The 21,769-nt window shown below is 40.2% G+C and overlaps 1 protein-coding gene across 1 annotated transcript in view; it reads left to right on the forward strand.

The window, feature by feature from the left end:
- fntb (farnesyltransferase, CAAX box, subunit beta) overlaps positions 1-21,769 on the forward strand; it is a 90,278-nt gene that overhangs the window by 20,850 nt on the left and 47,659 nt on the right. Inside the window, exons 2-3 of the mRNA XM_072266218.1 lie at positions 5,228-5,292; positions 21,176-21,248. Of these exons, the coding sequence (XP_072122319.1) occupies positions 5,228-5,292; positions 21,176-21,248 (138 nt within the window). The remainder of the gene's footprint in view (positions 1-5,227; positions 5,293-21,175; positions 21,249-21,769) is intronic.

Below are 21,769 nucleotides of genomic sequence, written 5' to 3' on the forward strand. Positions count from 1 at the left end.
AAGGCTTCTGGTTCTGTGAGATTCTTGAGCCGTCTTGCATGCACTGCTCTTTTGAGGTCTATCCACAGATTCTTCATGATGTTTAGGTCAGGGGACTGTGAGGGCCATGGCAAAACCTTCAGCTTGTGCCTCTTGAGGTAGTCCATCGTGGATTTTGAGGTGTGTTTAGGTTCATTATCCTGTTGTAGAAGCCATCCTCTTTTCATCTTCAGCTTTTTTACAGACGGTGTGATGTTTGCTTCCAGAATTTGCTAGTATTTAATTGAATTCATTCTTCCTCTACCAGTAAATGTTCCCTGTGCCACTGGCTGCAACACAAGCACAAAGCATGATCGATCCACCCCCGTGGTTAACAGCTGGAGAGGGGTTCTTTTCATGAAATTCTGCATCCTTTTTTCTCCAAACGTACCTTTTCTCATTGCGGCCAAAAAGTTCTATTCAGAAAGTTCAAAGGAACATCTAAACAAGCCTGATGCATTTTGGAAACAAGCCCTGTGGACTGATGTAGTTAAAATAGAACTTTTTGGCCGCAATGAGCAATGACATTTCTGGTAGAGGGAAGAATGAATTGAATTAAATACCAGCAAATTCTGGAAGCAACCATCACACCGTCTGTAAAAAAGCTGAAGATGAAAAGAGGATGGCTTCTACAATAATCCTAAACACACCTCAAAATCCACAATGGACTACCTCTAGAGGCGCAAGCTGAAGGTTTTGCCATCGCCCTCACAGTCCCGACTTAAACATCATCGAGAATCTGTGGATAGACCTCAAAAGAGCAGTGCATTCAAGACGGCTCAAGAATCTCTGTATTTCTGTATCTGAGCAATTTGTTACCTTATTGGTTGTTTATCTGTCCTGTTGGGTGCAGTCTGTCATTCATTCTATTGTATATTTCTTGGATTTGCTGTGTATGCCTGCAAGAAGATGACTCTCAGGATTGTATATATGGTGACATATATGTACTTTAAAAAATTTACTTTTCACTTCAAACTTAAAGAAATCTCAAGGGTGTTGAAGAGTAGCTATGGAGTTAGTTGTCTCCTCTGTTGGCTGAGTTCAGAACTAAAGATCACCATTTTAATTTTTCTCTCAAAAGATCGAGACTTTTAGCAACTCTCATGTCCAAAGGGCAGTGGAAGCAGAGTTTTGAATATTTTCAAAACAGAGACTTGATAGGCAAGGAATTGAGAAGTGGCTCCTTGTAGAAATAATCAAAGTAAATTTACTATCAAAGTTCAGATATGTCATCGTATTCAAGCCTGTGATTCATTTTCTTGCAGGCATTCATAGTAAATACAAAAAACGCAATAGAATCAATGAAAGACTGCACCCAGCATGACAAACAAAAGACAACAATTTATTCAAATACAGAAAAAAGAAATAATACTAATAAATAAGCAATAAGTATTGAGAACATGAGATAGTGAGTCCATTGGCTGTTGGAACATTTCAGTGACAAGCAAGTAAAGTTGTCCCCTCTGGTTCAAGAGCATGATAGCTGAGTACTAACTGTTCCTGAACCTGGTGGTGTTAGTCCTGAGGCTCTTGTACCACCTTCCTGATGGCAGCAGTGAGAAGAGAGCATGACCTGGGTAGTGGCGTGCTGTCACAAGAAAGCAGCATCTGTGTAGGTGTGCTCAGTGGTGTGGAGGGCTTTATCCATAATGGACTTGTCTGTATCACATTTTGTAGCTATTCATGTTTCCAAACCAGACTGTGATGCAACTAGTTAATATACTCTCCGTCACGCATTGGTAGATCTCAGAGGTTAGTCATGATCTTATTGCATGACAGAACTGGCATAAAGGATTGTTTGTCCTATTTCTGCTCGCAACTTGTATGTTCCTTTGTATGCTCTAATAAAAGAAAGAGAGATGGAAAGGCATTTGGCACAGATCTTGTTCTTCAGCACAGTTTTTTTTCTTCTTATTTTGTTTGATAGTTGCACTATCTAGCTGCAATGTCACAGCGAAAAAAAACCACCAAGCTTTCAGCTGGAATAGAACTAATCTACAAGATGAATGAGAAGCTATTCAACCCAATCACTCCAGAATGAAGGTTACTCTAACCTTAGTTATTCAGTTTTGATGTACAGATGAAGTTGGCAGATGCACACATTTGGACGCTAAGCTCCCGGTCATTATTAATTTGGCACATCCCTCCAGGAAGAAGAAAGCTGGCAAACTCAGACTTTTATCAATCTAAGCGACACTATCAATGTCGGGTTTGTTTATGAATAAAGCTTTTCAAAGAATTTTGCGTTGTGAATGAATTGTTCTGCTTGGAGAATCCAATGGGGGACTTCAACTACATGTACGTGTTCGGCACAGCATTGTGGGCCGAGGGGCCTGTATTGTGCTGTAGGTTTTCTATGTTTTTCTGTGTTTTAACTTTTAGATTTTAAGGTATTTGCAGTTGCTAAGCACTGCATAGTTTTAATTGTTGCTTACTTAATTAATTTGAATTATTAAATAAATACTGTGTGAACTCGGGCCTGAATTATAGGGACTTTATTTCTTGGAATGTAGTAACTTATGGAGAGGGTAATTAACAGCATTAAAGAGTGAAGGAAAGTATGGATTGTAAAAAGGCTTTGCAATAATGTACTAGAAATGGGTCTGATTAAAACTAAAGCAACACACACAAAATGCTGGAGGAACTCAGGCTAGGCAGTATCTATGGAAAAAAGTACAGTTGGCATTTCAGCCCAAAACATCTACTGTACTTTTTTCCATAGATGCTGCCTGGCCTGCTGAGTTCCTCTAGCATTTTGTGTGTGTATTGCTCAGATTTTCAGCATCTGCAGATTTTCTTTTGTTTGTGATTTGAAAACTAAAGACCTATTCCATCATTCCAAATAAACTGGTTCCTAAGCTCTGGAACTTGGGCCTTAGCACTCAGATCAGCAGCTGGATCTTCAACTTCCTCACAGACAGGACCCAGGCTGTAAAGATGGGGGGCAAGCTCTCCTCTACAATCACTCCTTGTGACCCACAAGGCTGTGTACTCAGGCTCCTGCTGTACTCACTGTACACCCATGATTGTGTAGCCAAGTTTCCATCAAACTCAATATATAAATTTGCTGATGACAGAACAATTGTAGGCTGTATCTCGGGTAATGATGAGTTTGAGTACAGAGAGGAAATTAAGAACCTGGTGGCATGGTGCGAAGACAGTAACCTATCCCTCAATGCCAGCAAGACGAAGGAATTGGTTGCTGACTTCAGAAGGAGTAGCGGACCGCACGACCCAATTTACATCAGTGGTGCGCAAGTGGAACAGGTCAAAAGCTTTAAGTTCCTTGGGGGTCAATATCACAAATGACCCAACTTGGTCCAACCAAGCAGAGTTCACTGCCAAGAAGGTCCACCAGCGCCTTTACTTCCTGAGAAAACTAAAGAAATTTGGCCTGTCCCCTAAAATCCTCACTAATTTTTATAGATGCCCAGTAGAAAGCATTCTTCTGGGTGCATCACAACCTGGTATGGAAGTTGTCCTGTCCAAGACCGAAAGAAGCTGCAGAAGATTGTGAACACAGCGCAGCACATCACACAAACCAATCTTCCATCTGTGGACTCACTTTACACCGCACACTGTCGGAGCAGTGCTGCCAGGATAATCAAGGACACGACTTACCCAGCCAACACACTTTTCGTCCCTCTCCCCTCCAGGAGAAGGCTCAGGAGCTTGGAGACTCGTATGGCTAGATTTGGGAACAGCTTCTTTCCAACTGTGATAAAACTGCTGAACGAATCCTGACCCGGATCTGGGCCGTACCCTCCAAATATCCGGACCTGCCTCTCGGTTTTTTTTTGCACTACCTTACTTTCCATTTTTCTATTTTCTATTTATGATTTATATTTTAAATTTTTAATATTTACTAATTTTTACTATTTTTAATATTTGTAATCCAGGGAATGGGAAGCGCAGAATCAAATATCGCTGTGATGATTGTATGTTCTAGTATCAATTGTTTGGCGACAATAAAGTATCAAAGTACTTGAACCACAGGCACCAAAATGAATGAATTGATGTAGTTAGTCTGTGCAGCTTGATCACTCTGTCAATTACTGATGATCTATGAGGTGTTGTAATTAATATATAGTGGTCAAGCATGCTTAAAGGCAAGATTCCAATACAGGCGTTCAAATTTCACTCCTAAGTCTTGACTTGAGATGTGGAAAAGTTAGTATCGTTAATTATCTCTTAAACCCTTGCACTATCTTCAGTAAGCAGGATTGTACTTACCTCAGTTCAGAAGTTCTGTGGAATACTGTAAAGTGTTTTGTCTTTGTGGAGCTTGTGTTCTGCATGTTGAAGTTAGTGATAAGCTGATGGTCAGATGCCAATTTGCTAAGGTGAGGGACCCAATGCAGTTTACACTCCAGCATAAGTAGCACAATTCCCTTCATTTGAATGTGGTCATTGACTTGGGGTGAGGAAGTGGGATGGTGGAAACAATGCTTTATTTACTTAATGTTTCTAATTTGCATGCTTTAAGGTGTTTTTACATTTATTTTTAATCACATTTAGAAATGCCCTTTATTTCAGCAAACAGACAAAAGGTCACACCGGAGTCTCTGGATCTGGCGCCAAAGGCAGAATTTCTGCTTGCCAGTGGGAGGTCTTTCTTCTATGGGAAGTCAGCTCAGCTGGTCCCAGATCCAAATCAGATTAGTGTCCCTGGTGTGACTGAGCAATTAACCAGATTCTGTTCATCAAGCCCAATTATTTTATGTTGGTGATGGAGATTAGTATTTCATATTTATATCATTGCCATATAGCATATGTTGCAATATTTCATTTGAATATTTGTTTAACTTTCTCTGAGGACATACCACTTGCCTTGCCCTGATGTTGCATCATGTTGAATTCTTCAATTTTTTTAATCGAATGTAGAAACATTTATGAAACAAATCATGTTATTAAAAACTGATTTTTACTGTATTGTTTTTAGTACATGATACAAAGTGTGCTACTTTGGAGAAAACGTATTCTCATGCTCACCATAGCCCAAATGTTCTTGATTAACTTGCGCAATATTTAAGTCAATTCAAGTAGTTGGGTTTAAACTATTATTGAGTAAATGTTCTACCTTTCCAATATTCAAAAATGGTTGCGAAGGAGAAAATTGTTATTCAGCTTAAAAAAAGTTGTTTACTGTTAAAAATCTATAAACTTTCTTCAATGCACAGAGATGACCATTTCTTTTCTTTCCCAACAGATAGCAGTAGAATTGAATGTCGAAGATGCCTACAATGCCTTCAGAAATAATTGGCCTATGCTGCAGTAAGTTCGTGGATCAAAGCTTCATCAATCCTGTAATTATCCAAAATAGTCACATGTGTTTATGCACTGGATTAACAGCAGAAACAGAATTAACCCCATTTGCACAGGCAGTACAACTTTAGAAGAAGCTTGTGGAGAGTGTACACTCCTGATACATGTAGAAAGAAATACCTGGTTACTTTATGATGCTGTTAAAATAAGGTTATATAGTACTACTTGAATCAAATATCATAATGCCATAAAAGTAATGTGGGAAGTAGTTATGTAAGCAGATATATGTGCTTAATAATAATTATGTTGCTCATTACATTCTCCTGCAACAGATTTGTGGATTTTATTTTGCTGTGGTCCGGAGAAAATTCTTGTAGGTGACCATTGTTTTTCAAAGGTACATCAGTTTTATTTTGCACTTTCCCTGATGTACTCAATACTCAAATATATTATTGTAAAAATCACTGAACGACAATTTAAGCTGTGAAATATTCACTTGACTTGTGTTTTGTACTTATCTCCACATTAAAATAATTTTATCTTTTGCTTGGTAGTAGTTTGGCTTCATCACTGGTAAAATACCAAAAATTATCCTTCAAGGATATTTTTATTATATGCCAACTTATTTCGACTTGACAGTTCACTTAAATGAGCTAATTGTATAGTGTTTTCCAATACCTATGAAAACTTATGTTCACACTCCATGTTTTTATTACTCTGGTGTTTTTAAGTCCCCCAGGACATAAAAACATTTCTGACTTCTGCTCAGATCTATACGTAGATTGATAGCATTTTTAACCAGTTTGAACAGACCTTGGGCCAGAGTCAGCTACAGAAAGAGTGAAGGCACATTCTATGGCAAGTGGCCTGACCAGCCCTCCGTTCCCTTCATGGTCAAGTCTGGCAGCCTGAAGGTTCTGTGGAATTCCTTCAGGATTCTTCCTCTAGATGGAAGGCAGGAACCTGTTCAGCAAGGGGAAGGGTGCTTTGGTGCAGGTTTGCCCTATGCCTTCCTGTTCTGCCATGGATATCACCCAAGTTATCTTGGACTTCATCTGGGGATCAAAGTGTAGCTCATTGTCACAACGCAAATGCTTCCAGAGTGGACTATAAGGTGTACCCAACAGTGCCAATGACCCGATGGCCTGTTTGTGTGTAACTGCATCAAGCTATGTGTTGAATCAATGTATACAAACATCAAGTGTCCTATATGCTGAATTTTAACCTGTTCTCTGTGTTGCAATGGATGGGCCTGTTCTTTTCTGCATAGTGCTCCATTTAATTGGTATTTGTTGCACACTTGTCCTTCTCCTTGAGAAAAGCATCCTAACAACTATAGGCCCTGGAAGAGAAGAACAGAATGGGCCCTTTGTTATCATTTTCCAATCGGACTCTAAAGACATTTGTTTCAATGCCTAGATGCTAGAACTTGCTAAAAGGCTTCAAGACCTTGCTTGGCTTGCAGTGAGAGGAGCTCCACACCTGTCAGGTTCCTCCTGCAAAATTGTCATCTCACTTCATGCAAATGCTGTCCACCAGACAGCTGTGATGAAGCTGAGACCAATTGCTCACCTCTTTGTGGAGTGTGTATTTGTAAAGAAGATCTGGATGAAGATACAAGATCCATGTTGAGATTCATCTTGAGCAGGTGCATAGCAGAGCACATTCTGATTGACAGGTTGTGTCCTGGGATGCGTAACAGAACAAACATCATATGCTTTAGGAAGATCATCAACTCAGTGAAAGGTGTACTTCAGTCTGTGTGAAACACATTGTTCTTCTAGTGCAATGAGATATTTATAAGTGAATGCTGTTACCTGGCCCATTCCAGCCTGCAGGAGCACCTTGGACACACTGAAGCTTGGGCAGCCAACACAAAGGCTTTATGGGAAAAAGCAGCAATCTAAGGTCCTGCAGCCATTGGATAATGAGAGGTGGTCAGGGGTTGTCATATGGAACATCATCAGAGCCAGTTGAACACTTCAAGGTGTATTATACAAACGCCATGTGAGTGATATTGGTGTTGTGTACAAAGAATACTACTGGATGACACAGCCAATGTATGGACTTGACAGTAGTATGAATGTATAAACTGGACGACACAATGAATGTAATTATAGGTTTTAATAAATGATATGAATAAAGTTCATTTCTGAAGTTAAAATTCAATAAATTCTGCAATCTGTGCTGCTCTATGATGAGCATGTGGCCCTCCCTGACAGGTAGCATTGATTTAGTTTCTCTATATGTGCCTGGAGGCTGTGGAAGTGAGTGAGGTCTCAATGAATACTTCTCTTTGGTATTCACCAATAAGAGGGAACTTGATGATGGTGAGGACGATATGAGTGAGGTTGATGTTCTGGAGCATGTTGATATTAAGGGAGAGGAGGTGTTGGAGTTGTTAAAATACATTAGGACGGACAAGTCCCCGGGACCTGACGGAATATTCCCCAGGCTGCTCCACGAGGCGAGGGAAGAGTTTGCTGATCCTCTGGCTAGGATCTTTATGTCCTCATTGTCCACGGGAATGGTACTGGTGGATTGGAGGGAGGCAAGTGTTGTACCCTTGTTCAAAAAAGGTAGTAGGATAGTCCAAGTAATTATAGACCAGTGAGCCTTACGTCTGTGGTGGGAAAGCTGTTGGAAAAGATTCTTAGAGATAGGATCTGTGGGCATTTAGAGAATCATGGTCTGATCAGGGACAGTCAGCATGGCTTTGTGAAGGGCAGATTGTGTCTAACAAGCCTGAGGAGGTGACCAGGCATATAGATGAGGGTAGTACAGTGGATGTGATCTATATGGATTTTAGTAAGGCATTTGACAAGGTTCCACATGGTAGGCTTATTCAGAAAGTCAGAAGGCATGGGATCCAGGGAAGTTTGGCCAGGTGGATTCAGAATTGGCTTGCCTGCAGAAGGCAGAGGGTCGTGGTGGAGGGAGTACATTCAGATTGGAGGATTGTGACTAGTGGTGTCCCACAAGGATCTGTTCTGGGACTTCTACTTTTCGTGATTTTTATTAACGACCTGGATGTGGGGGTTGAAGGGTGGGTTGGCAAGCTTGCAGACGACACAAAGGTTGGTGGGTTGTAGATAGTGTAGAGGATTGTCAAAGATTGCAGAGAGACATTGATAGGATGCAGAAGTGGGCTGAGAAGTGGCAGATGGAGTTCAACCCGGAGAAGTGTGAGGTGGTACACTTTGGAAGGACAAACTCCAAGGTAGAATACAAAGTAACTGGCAGGATACTTGATAGTGTGGAGGAGCAGAGGGATCTGGGGGTATATATTTGCACGTAAAATACCAAATAAATCCTAAAGGCTGTGGATACCAACCCAGACATGTTGGCGTCGGAAGGAAGGGATGAAGTTAGGTGTGATGTTTTGTATGTAGCTTCAAAAGGAAGCATTGTCTATAACTTTTTAAGTAGTGATTGCCTTTGCGTTTAGCATATGAATATCGAGCCCAAATTGGGCTAGCAGACCTTTCTACCGAAAGCGTCTCCATCCGTAGATGCCTGCTGTACCTTGTGTCGAATAAAGAAGCTGCATTGTATCTACCAGTGACTCTGTCTCTCCAATGATTTCATCCACGCTACAACAATGAGCAAGCTAGTTAAAGATGGAGAAGTCCTTTGGTACTGTTGGGATGTATCCCAGGGTACTAAAAGGAAAAGAGGAAGCTATAGCAGATGTATTTGTTATAATTTACCAAAATTCTCTGGGCTCTGGGCAGGTCTTAGCAAATTGAAAGACAGTGAATGTCATATCACTTTTTTAAAAAAATGGATGCAGGCAAAAGGCGAGCGAGTAAGTTTAACATCTAGAGTCGGGAAATGCTTGAAGCTATAGTTAAGGAAGACACAGTGAGACATCCAGATAGAAGTGGTTCCATTTGACAAACACAGTATGGATTCACGAAGAGCAGGTCCTGTTGACAAATGTACTAGATTCCTATAAGGATATAAGGAGTGCAGTGGATAAAGGGGAACAGGTCGATTTTTGCATACTTGGATCTCCAGAAGACATTTCATAAGGTACCACATAAAAGATTAATGTGGATGTATGAAGTGAGGGTGATGTATTCGCATGGATTGAGCATTGATTACTCAATAGAAGGCAGAGAGGACAGTTGGCAGTCAGTGGTGAGTGGAGTGCTGCAGGGGTCGGTGTTGGGCTTGCAACTTCTCAATGTACATTAGCGATTTGGAAGAGGGAATGAAATATAGCATATCTAAGTTTCCTGACGGCACTAAATTGAGTGAAAAAGCAAATTGTGTAAAGGAAATGGGGAGTCTGCAGAGAGATAGATAGATTAAGTGAATGGGCCGGGATTTGGCAGTTGAAGTACAATGTTGATAAATGCAAGGTCATTCACTTTCGAAGGAAAAATAGATCAGATTATTTAAATAGTGAAAGATTGAAGCATGCTGTTGTGCTGAGGTACCTGTGCATGGATCACAAAAGGTTGGACTGCAGGTGCAAAAGGTTATCTAAGAGGCAAATGGAATGTTGACCTTCATTGCAAGAGGAATTGAAGTTAAGAGCATGGAGGTAATGCTACAACTGTACAAGGTACTCGTGAGGCCACACCTCAATTATTGCAAGCAGTTAATGTCTCCTTACTTGAAGAAAAATATACTGGCTTTGGAGGTTATGCAAAGGAGGGTCAGCAAGTTGATTCTGGATATGAGGGGGTTAGCTTATGGGGAGGGTCTTCAACTATAATCATTGGAATTCAGAAGCATGAGAGAGGATCTAAAAAGGAACAAATAACTATGAAAGGGATAGATCATATAGAGGCAAGAAAGTTGTTTCAACAAGGACTAGAACTAGGACACATAGCTTGAAGATTCGGAGGAAAAGGTATCAGGACAGAGATGAAAAGAAACAACTTTCCCTAGAGAGTAGTGAATGTGTTGAATTATCTGCCCAGGGAAGCAGTAGAGGATCCTCATTAAATATATTGAAATGAGATAGTTTTTCTGCATAGCAGGGGTATTGAGGACTGTGGGAGGAAAAATCAAGTAGGTGGATCTGATCCCACAGCCAGATCAGCCATGATCTTATTGAGCAGTACTATGAATGTATAAACTGCAAGAAACAATAAGTATAAAGAAAGCCATATATTTATGTGGTGCAGCCTCAACAGGCCAGGTGCCACTCCTGTTTCTTACATTATGTAATTTTTTATTAATAGTATTTTCAAAAAGTCATAAAGTTCAAATTACAACTATGTCACCATATATTACCAAATCTGAGATTCATTTTCTTGTGGGCATACTCAATTAATCCATAATAGAATAATAGTCATAACAGAATCAATGAAAGACCGCACCAACTTGGGCATTCAACCATTGTGCAAATGACAAAAATTATGCAATTTTTTTTAGATTATGAGAACACTCAGTCCTCTTTTATTGTCATTTAGAAATGCATACATGCATTAAGAAATGATACATTGTTTCTCTGGAGTGATATCACAGAAAACAAGACAGACCAAAGACTAACTCTGACAAAGGGAGTAAACAGTAAAGATGTCAGGAAAGACAGGCAGGTGATGGGGCAAATTTGTAGCCATTGGGATGAGTTGCAGTGAAATCAAAGCGAAAAGTACCAAATACTGGTCTTCAGGTGTTATACTTAAATGCACACAGCATAAGGAATAAGGTGGATGATCGTGTCGTACAGCTACAGATTGGCAGGTATGATATTGTGGCTGTCACTGAGACGTGGCTAAAGGATGCATGTCTCTGGGAGCTGAACGTCCAAGGATACACGGTGTATCGGAAGGATAGGAAGGTAGGCAGAGGGGGAGGAGTGGCTTTATTGGTAAGAAATGATATTAAATCATTAGAGAGAGGTGACATAGGATCGGAAAGTGCAGAATCTTTATGGGTTGAGCTAAGAAATCGCAGGGGTAAAAGGACCCTGATGGCAGTTATTTATAGGCCTCCAAACAGCTGCAGTGATGTGGACTACAAATTACAACTGGAAATAGAAAAGGCTTGTCAGAAGGGCAGTATTATGATAATTGTTGGGGATTTTAACATGCGAGTGGATTGGGAAAATCAGGTCGGCACTGGATCTCAAGAGAGAGAATTTGTACAATGTCTGCGAGATGGCTTTTTAGAATAGCTTGGTGTTGAGCCCACTAGGGGATCGGCTGTACTGGATTGGGTATTGTGTAATGAACCGGAGGTGATTAGAGAGATTGAGGTGAAGGAACCCTTAGGAGACAGTGATCATAACATGATTGAGTTCACTGAAATTTGAAAAAGAGAAGCTGAAATCTGATGTGTCGGTATTTCAGTGGCGTAAAAGAAATTACAGTGGCATGAGAGAGGAACTGGCCAAAGTTGACTGGAAAGGAACACTGGTGGGAAAGACGGCAGGGCAACAGTGGCTGGAGTTTATGCGAGAAGTGAGGAAGGTGCAAAACAGATATATTCCAAAAAAGAAGAAATTTTCCAATGGAAAAAGGATGTAACCGTGGTTGACAAGAGAAGTCAAAGCCAAAGTTAAAGCAAAGGAGAGGGCATACAAGGAAGCAAAAATTAGTGGGAAGACAGAGGATTGAGAAGTTTTTAAAAGCTTACAAGAGGAAACTAAGAAGGTCATTAAGAGGGAAAAGATGAACTATGAAAGGGAGCTAGCAAATAATATCAAAGAGGATACTAAAAGCTTTTTCAAGTATATAAGGAGTAAAAGACAGGTGAGAGTAGATATAGGACCGATAGAAAATGATGCTGGAGAAATTGTAATGGGAGATAAGGAGATGGCAGAGTAACTGAACGAGTATTTTGCATCAATCTTCACTGAGGAAGACATCAGCAGTATACCGGACACTCAAGGGTGGTAGAGAAGAGAAGTGTGCGCAGTCACAATTACGACAGAGGAAGTACTCCGGAAGCTGAATAGTCTAAAGGTAGATAAATCTCCTGGACCAGATGGAATGCACTCGCGCGTTCTGAAGGAAGTAGCTGTGGAGATTGCGGAGGCATTAGCGATGATCTTTCAAAAGTTGATAGATTCTGGCATGGTTCCGGAGGACTGGAAGATTGCAAATGTCACTCTGCTATTTAAGAAGGGGGGCAAGGAAGCAAAAAGGAAATTATAGACCTGTTAGCTTGATATCGGTGGTTGGGAAGTTGTTGGAGTCGATTGGCAAGGTTACAGAGTACTTGGAGGCATATGACAAGATAGGCAGAACTCAGCATGGATTCCTTAAAGGAAAATCCTTCCTGACAAACCTATTACAATCCTTTGAGGAAATTACCAGTAGGCTAGACAAGGGAGATGCAGTGGATGTTGTATATTTGGATTTTCAGAAGGCCTTTGAGAAGGTGCCACACATGAGGCTACTTAACAAGATAAGAGCCCGTGGAATTACGGGAAAGTTACATATGTGGAGAGAGCATTGGCTGATAGGCAGGAAACAGAGAGTGGGAATAAGTGTCTTATTCTGGTTGGCTGCCAGTTACCAGTGGTGTTACACAGGGGTCCGTGTTGGGGCCGATTCTTTTTACATTGTACATCAACGATTTGGATTATGGAATAGATGGCTTTGTGGCTAAGTTTGCTGATGATACGAAGATAGGTGGAGGGGCCGGTAGTGCTGAGGAAATGGAGAGTCTGCAGAGAGACTTGGATAGATTGGAAGAATGGGCAAAGAAGTGGCAAATGAAATACAATGTTGGAAAGTGTATGGTTATGCACTTTGGCAGAAGAAATAAACGGGCAGACTATTATTTAAATGGGGAAAGAATTCAAAGTTCTGAGGTGCAACGGGACTTGGGAGTCCTCGTACAGGATACCCTTAAGGTTGACCTCCAGGTTGAGTCGGTGTTGAAGAAGGTGAATGCAATGTTGGCATTCATTTCTAGAGGAATAGAGTATAGGAGCAGGGATGTGATGTTGAGGCTCTATAAGGTGCTGGTGAGACCTCACTTGGAGTACTGTGGGCAGTTTTGGTCTCCTTAGTTAAGAAAGGATGTGCTGCCGTTGGAGAGGGTACAGAGAAGATTCACTAGAATAATTCTAGGAATGAGAGGGTTAACATATGAGGAACGTTTGTCTGCTCTTGGACTGTATTCCTTGGAGTTTAGAAGAATGAGGGGAGACCTCATAGAAACATTTCGAATGTTGAAAGGCATGGACAGAGTGGATGTGGCAAAGTTGTTTCCCATGATGGGGGAGTCTAGTACGAGAGGGCATGACTTAAGGATTGAAGGGCGCCCATTCAGAACAGAAATGCGAAGAAATTTTTTTAGTCAGAGGGTGGTGACTCTATGGAATTTGTTGCCATGGGCAGCCGTAGGGGCCAAGTCATTGGGTGTATTTAAGGCAGAGAATGATAGGTACCTGAGTAGCCAGGGCAATGGATCAGCTCTTGATAAAATGGCGCAGCAGATTCGATGGGCCGAATGGCTGGCTTCTGCTCCTTTGTCTTACGGTCTTATGGTCTAAAACCACATAATTATAATATATAGTTACAGCAGTGCAAAGCAATACCATAATTTGATAAAGAGCAGACCATAGGCACAGTTAAAAAAAAAAGTCTCGAGGTCTCGAGTTGATTGACTCCCAAGTACCCGATAGCAGGCGGCAAAAGGGAGAAACTCCCTGCCTTAAACCTCCAGGCACCGTCAACTTGCTGATACCTTGGAAGCAGCCGACCTTGAGTCCATCCATCCGAAAACTCCAAGCTTCCAAGCAGCCTCTCCGATACAGCCTCCTGAGCGCCATCCTCTGCCGAGCGCCTTCGACCTCTCCCCGGTTGCTGAAACACGCAAAGCCGAGGATTTCGAGGCCTTCAGCTCCAGAGATTCTGGTTACCACACAGTAGCAGCGGTAGCAAAGCAGACATTTCAGAAGTTTTCCAGATGTTCTGCTGTGCTCTCACGTCTGTCTCCATCAAATCAGTATTGTGCAAAAAGAATGAAATAATAATAAATAAATAAGCAATAAATATTGAAAACAAGAGATGAAGAGTCTTTGAAAGTGAGTTGATAGGTTGTGGAAACAGTTCAGTGATGGGACAAGTGAAGTTATCCCCTCTGGTTCAAAAGCCTGATGGCTGAGGGGTAATAACTGTCCCTGAGCCTGGTGGTGCGAGCCCTGTGGCTCCTGTACCAGCTTCCTGATGGTGGCAGCAAGAGGAGAGCATGACCTGGGTGGTGGGGTTCCCTGATGATGGACGCTGCTTTCCCGCAACAGTGCTCCCTATAAATACATTCAATGGTGGAGAGGGCTTTACCTGTGAAGGAGCGGGCTATATCCACTACTTTCTGTAGCATTTTCTGTTCCAGGGCATTGACATGTTTATTACACAGTGGTACATAAATACTTCTTTAAAGAAACTTTTTCTGTTGCTGATACAGACCGTTGCTTGGTAACAAATGTTTTCCATGTTTACAAACAATTTTGGGAATTGGCTAATTATTATCAAGTGCACCAGTGAAATGATTTGTTTGCTTGCATCCAGACATCATTCCATTTATAAATTTGAGGAGGTACAAAAGGGAAAAACAAAAGAGAATGTGGAATATGTTGCTGTAATTATAGTGAAAGTGTAGACAGATAATAAAATACGAGAGTTATCATGAAGGAAATTGTGAGGTCAGAATTCATCTTGATTGTATAAGAGGTCCTTTAATAGCAGTGCAGAAGCTGTCCTTGAACCTGTGTGGCTTGGAAGGGGGAAACTGATTTGATTGCCATTTAGTCATGGCCATTACAAAAATGTCTGTAGAGTTCAGATGTCAATAAGGTCAGCTAGGCTGAAGTACCCCATGTGAGTCATTAGTCCACTATTCGCAGTCAAATTTAAAATGATAGCTACCTGGGAAGATGTAGGCAGGTGGCTGGTGCTGGAAGAACCATAAGGAGTTGAATTTTCAAAAAGGAGAACAATGTGATTTAAAAAAAAGATGTAAAATATCACAAGATGAAATGCTTTCTGATCTTCCATCAAAGGTGAAAGTATTTCAATTTGCAAAGTCTGCATCTCATTAGATTTCAGAATCATTTTGAATTTAACTGTTATTTTTAGCACTGCATTATTTTATTGAAATAGAAAATATGCTACACTTGGCATGGTTAAAAAAATGACTGTTTTCTGGGAGACGCAGGAGATGGCGGTGGTCTACCATTAATCGGTAAGCTGCTTCTAATTCATTTATGTGCTTTGCCCTTCGGTTGAATCTGAGCTGATAAATACTGTCGTTGTGATGAGAAGTATGACATTTTTAGTTTTTCAGTTTTCATTTAAAGCTCCAGACTTGTAGTGAAATCATAAATGGTGTTAACATCTTGAAGACTGGATGATTGTGCCACTTCTACAGTGAAATGTGGGTGGCGGAAGAAGCATTTGAGTTCTTGCTTGTCAGATTTGATGTTCCTTTCTTCTTTTGACTTGCACATTTATCCCAACTTGTGCCTTAATGATGGTACTAAAATTTGCCTGTTAGTGCTGGTCAGGTGCAAAGAAGCGAAAGTTTAAAATTTAACACCATATTTAAGTAATTGTGGCATTTCTGCCACCTAATGTACTACACGGCAGTGAGAAATGTGTGCGTAAATACAGGAGAAATGCAACCTTCAGTAAATCCCTGCTGTGTGTTCTGGAAATAAATCTCAAGGTACTGCTGTGTGAATGCTTATGGACTAGAAAATGTAAGTGAAATTCACATGAGTGTTCTTTGTTTTGTTGGGTGTTATTAATCCAGACTGCAGATAGAATTGTACTTTTGAAGTGAGTGCTAGGTATCACAGAGTGGAATGCCTTTCCAAAATTTTGAGCTTGCTCTTGATTGAGGGGATATTTATTATAAAATTGATATTGCTTTGAGACTGCAATGTCATGACTGGCAATCACGAAGAATAGGGAACAACAATGTAGCAAGTTAATGCAATTTTTAAGATGCTTTCAGAGTAACATTTTTGCATTCTGCAATAGATCATGGTTTCTTATTTGCTTTAAATGTATGTTTCTTTTACTGTTCCAAGAAACTTAGTGCTGGTAGAAAATGGGAAAATATTTCTATGTAATTAGTGTATATTCTTTAGACTTTATAAAAAGACAACAAACACAAATATACTAAATATCTTGTCTCAGTTGTGAATATTTGGATTTGTTTATTTTGAGACTTTTTCTGAATACTCAGATCAAGGGAAAATAGCAGCATTGTATGATCAAGGAATTGAAATGGCCTACTCCCAACAGTGTTATGTTAGCATTTATAAGCAAACCGCAACTTATAGTTTTGCTGAATTATTTAATTGCTTAAAGGCTAACCCTTGTTTTAAAAAAAATGCCAAGCCTTTGAGAATAAATCTGAACTCTTTCATGAAGGGTCTATTTGTGTAAGTTATTTATCTTTCTTTTATAATAAGGGTAGACATCAAGTTGATTTATAATAAGCTACTGACAATGCATGGTCCATTTTATATTTTGTACTATTTTAACAAAATGCAAAGACACAGGCGAAATACTAGGTGACTAATTGCTGAACTTTGGGTCTCTACCATCCTATTGAAGCATATACAGGTTCCTTGAGTTAAATACACCAAGTGGGTATTAATAAACTCTAGCAGACAGTCAAACCCTCAAGTGGCTGTTTTTTCTGGAGAACAGCTTAAATAATCTGAATGTGTTTTATATGGTTCTGTGTACTAGAAAAACAATTGTAATGTCCTGGTTAAAATTTTTACTGCTATGTTGTAGGTATTTCATTTTAGAAGTTCTGTAAAAGCAGTGTGTTTTTAGGATGTTTTGGTTTCAGCTAAAAGATAAGGGGCTTTCAACTTTGGAATGTTGTGTCAGCCAACCAGGATAGTGGAACCGGGAGAAAGTTCGAGAGAACACCGCGGGGAGAGATTTGTGAGGGACGGTGTGGTTTGTGTGTTTTTTTTGCGGGAGTTGCGGAGAGGACAGGAGGGAAGATGGCTGAGAATACCTTGGGAAGGAGCATTCCTGTTGCACAAAGTGCTTTGTGCAGATGAATGGCTCCAAGGAGGAAGGGCCAATACTTGCAAGAGAGCGCCCATTTATTCAAGATGGATTTTGAGTGAAGTTCAGAATGTGGTGTGTGCTTTCATGCAAATTGTGGGTCCAGTGCATGAGTAAAAAGGACGACTTCAAGATGAGCTCCAACTTTGTGTGCACATTTGGACTGGGTTAACAGTAATGGGCCTTTTTTTTCCTTTCCCTACTAGCTGTTCCATGAAGCTGAAATTTGTAAAGAACTGTCTTTTATGCAATGTATGATCTGTTATTTCGTGCCGATTGACAATTGTGTATGAACAGTATTTACACAGCATTGGCTCAAATCGAGGTTTCTTTAATAGGACCATGACAACATTCCTGTTTGGCTGAACCCCAAATCATACCGACCCTAGATGTATATTTTTTATGAAAGGTGGTCTTCTCACCACTGAGTCCTGTTCTGTTAATGGGGCCGGCAGCAAGCCAAGTTTCCATATGAGCCCAGTGAGGGGGCTGCGCAGTCTAACACCATAACATGATAAGCAATATGAAACAGCTTTCTTGAATTGAGAATGATGCTTGTGAGAAATATCTCCCACCCCTTTGTTTAGGAACGTTGCAGTAGCTACAATTGAAAGAGGCAGCAACCTCACTAAAAACCAGTCACAGCAGGTACTTGGAACTTGATGTGAATTGATTGTGGCGGTACTAGTTTAAGATGTTTTGTTTATTTCATGTGTGACTGCATTAATATTCATCCTTTCAAAGCTGTTGTCAGTTCTGGAAATCTGCCTTTTATTTCTTAAGTCTTGGTTCAAATTACACCAATTGTTCAAACATTCCTTAATGGTAAGAACCTCGAGCTTTGTATTATTTTAGTGTGGATTTTATACAACGGAGTAGACATCTGTGATTGGCAGATAATTGAATAAAAATTAAAGATTAGTTTTATTTGTCACATGTACATTGAAGCATACAGTGAAAAGTGCTAGATATGTCACCATCCAGTACAGTCCAAGGGTGTGCTGGGACAATCCACAAGTGTCACCATGTTTCTGGCATGAGCCTAGCATACCCACAACTTACTAGCCTAACCATTTGGAATGTGGGAGAGAACAGAGCACCTGGAGGAAACCCACGCGGTAATGGGGAGAATATCAAAACTCCTTACAGACAGCGAACCCAGGTCACTGGCACTGTAATAGCATTTTGCTCATCACAGTTGCTAGGTCATCTGTGTATGAGTATTTAATCATACAGAGTCTTCTGATGCAGTGAGTGACAATTGGTTTGCAAGCTCAAGTATCTTCTTTCTATGTATGGGATCATGCTTTGCAAAGCCCAGTAAGTATTTCTACTTTAGAAGTTTGTGCAGATTCAGTGTGTCATCTAAAACTTTGGCAAACTTCTTTTGATGTACAGTGGAGAGTATATTGACTGGTTGCATTGCTGCTTGGTTTGGAAACACAAATGCTCTTTAATGGAAAGCCTCTAAAAAGTAGTGGATATGACCTAGATCATCATGGGTAAAGCTCTCACCACCATTGAGGACATCTATAAGGAGGATGTTGCAGGAAAGTAGCATCCCTCATCAAGGACCTCCACCATCCAGGCCATGCTTTCTTCTTGCTGCTACCATCATGAAGGTGGTACGGGAACCTCAGGAGCCACACTGCCAGGTTCAGGAATGGTTATTACCCTCAACCATCAGACTCTTGAACCAGGGGGGATAACTTCATTCAACTTCACTCACCCCAACACTGAACTATTCCTGCAACTATGAAATCACTGTCAAGGTCTCCTCTTCTCATGTTCTTGGTATTTATTGCTTATGTATTTGTAACGTGCTGTAAGGATTCACTGCTAATGTAATGGCTTCTCTGTAATGTTTCACTGCTAAGGCTAATGAAATGGCTTCTCTGTAATGTTCACTGCTGAGGTAACAGTTTCCCTGTAGCAGCAATGTTTGGGTTATGGCTGGAGATAACAGAATTGTGGCATGCATGTTAGCCAATGAAGATTTTATTGCTCTGTCTTGTGAATCTGGAAGGAGTTTTTTCGCGGGCTTTTGCTGGGGAGAGAGGAGGAGAGAAGACACGAATGGAGAGATTTGGTAGACGGCGGATGGGGTGGACTTGGAGCGAGGGTCCAAAGGGCAGCGACGATCGTAGGAGGTCAATGATGGACAATCAACTTATGAGTGAGCTCCAACTTTGCGCAACAGACTGTTTAATAAGATTGGGCCTTTTTTTTTCCTTTTTCTTTGTTTCTTTACTAACCATATAGTCAAAGTAAGAATTATAAAGCTTAATCATTTGATCGCATATTATGTACTACTGTTTGTTATTTTGGGGTACTGATTTGTAATGGGGGACACGTCGCGCAGCATCCACCCAAACGAGATTTCTTAAGTTTGGCCAGGCCGGGGGTTATCACCCCCTCTATCAAACCGCTAGCCGAAGTGAGAATTACATATTCATTATTTTGTTTGTTTTTTAAATTTTTGTATTTGCATAGTTTGTCATCTTTTGCGCATGTTTTTCTTGTCTGTCTTGTGTATGGTTTTTGTTTGATTTTTTTGTGTTTCTTTGTGTTTATTGAGTATGTCTGCAAGAAAATGAACCTCAGGGTTGGATATGGTGGCATATATGTACTTTGATAATAAATTTATTTTGAACTTTGATGTAATGCACAGTTTGCATTCCCTTGCCAGGGTTCATTTCTTTTGTTCACATGCAACAATGGTTATAGGTGCAATGACCAATTTGCCGTTCTTGGAATCAAGTTTGTAACAATTCAATTTTTGTAAAAAATTAAGTTTGGAACAAAATGAAACTACTTACCAAGTCTTCTCCCTGCCAATTGTGTAAGTTAAAGTGCTTCAAGGCTTGGTTGGATTGACTTGGATGATAAAATTTAGACCAGCCAGCCACTTTAAATGAAGCAGTAAAGCTGGAGAGAGAATGGCTAACTGTTTTTCAGGACTGCTCAGTTATTGGCCACTCCAATTTTGTGAATATTAAAATATGTAAATTCAATATTACGCTCTGTGATACATTATGAAATGAAGCACATTGCATATACTTTACTTATCCAGGTCAGAAGCCATACCTTCAGCACCTCTTGAATGACGTTTTGTGAATGACAGTTACTGCTTCAAATACAATTACACTTTCAGTTTCTTGGAAGTTGTGCAAAAAACTGAGGTGGCTTTGGGAACAATGGCACATAAACTGTTTTGTGTCAGTTATAACAACCTCAGTCACAGCTGGCATCTGAATTCATTTTCCAGGCTTGTATTTCTGAAACTTCAGAGTTGTGCTTTTATTAAAAGAAAATAGTCTGTTCATCATCCTGAGAGGGAACATATAAGTTTAAAACTTTTAGATTTTATAACTAGGCCTCATCATGGATATTTGTGTTGGAGTCATTGAACACAAAGCGCATGGAGTTTCATTTGGTGTTTTGTGTAGTAATGCTGTAAGATAATCTCTGGATTCTTTCAAGAAAGAGTTAGATAGAGCTCTTAAAGATAGCGGAGTGAAGGGATATGGGGAGAAGGCAGGAAAAGGGTACTGATTGTGGATGATCAGCCATGATCACAGTGAATGGTGGTGCTGGCTCGAAGGGCTGAATGGCCTACTCCAGCACCTGTTGTCTATTGGCTATAACTTCTCCTTTCCTTGCATGCAAGATGCTCATTATTTACCCAATGAAACACTTAAGCTTCAGTGCATCAATTCATGGTGTGATTTGAGCCCTGTAGTTAGAACTATAATTGTTGCTTCTAACTTCCAAGTTAATGAAAACCAGTCCAAAAGTATAAATGAATATGTCAGTTTTCAGTACTGTTTATATACTGTATAAATGTAATGGCTGATCCAATTGTGTCTGATATTTTACAGGCCTTTTCTGCAAAGGGAGAAACATTTCCAGTACTTGAAGAAAGGTTTGAGGCACCTCTCTGAGTCCTATACGGTAAGACTTCAGACAAGGGAAGTGGAAATGATTTTGTGAATCCTGAACTTCTGATATGCAGCTTCATGATGAAGTTTGGAGCTGCTGAAATATTTTGATTTATTAACTTCCGCACTGTACTACTTTAAATTACAGTTTGGGAGATTTTTCCCAAATGAAAATGAAGGAATGCAGTTATTTTATTTGGGATTCAAGTGTTTTAAACAGAAAATATGTTGCTTTAAAACTAACCGTTGTTTATATGAATCCAAGGCATAAACAGCTAAAATATTTTCCTTGGAGAATATTTTCAAGATTATTGATAGGTTGACAAACCACAAGATTTATTCAGTGATTGTTATCTTTATACTTACCTGCAGATTAGCCCTTGATATATGGAAAATTATTGGTTGCTACAATCCATAAAGTAGGGGTTTTGCAATTAGACTTGTTCTGCGGGGTTCTACTGCTTGAGTGTAGAAGTTAGGGAGGGAAATCCAATCTCCTCTCGCTGAACCCTGTATTCATAGCTTGTAGAAATT

Source organism: Mobula birostris, chromosome 1 (assembly GCF_030028105.1).
Source record: "Mobula birostris isolate sMobBir1 chromosome 1, sMobBir1.hap1, whole genome shotgun sequence".
Classification (NCBI taxonomy): Eukaryota; Metazoa; Chordata; class Chondrichthyes; order Myliobatiformes; family Myliobatidae; genus Mobula; species Mobula birostris.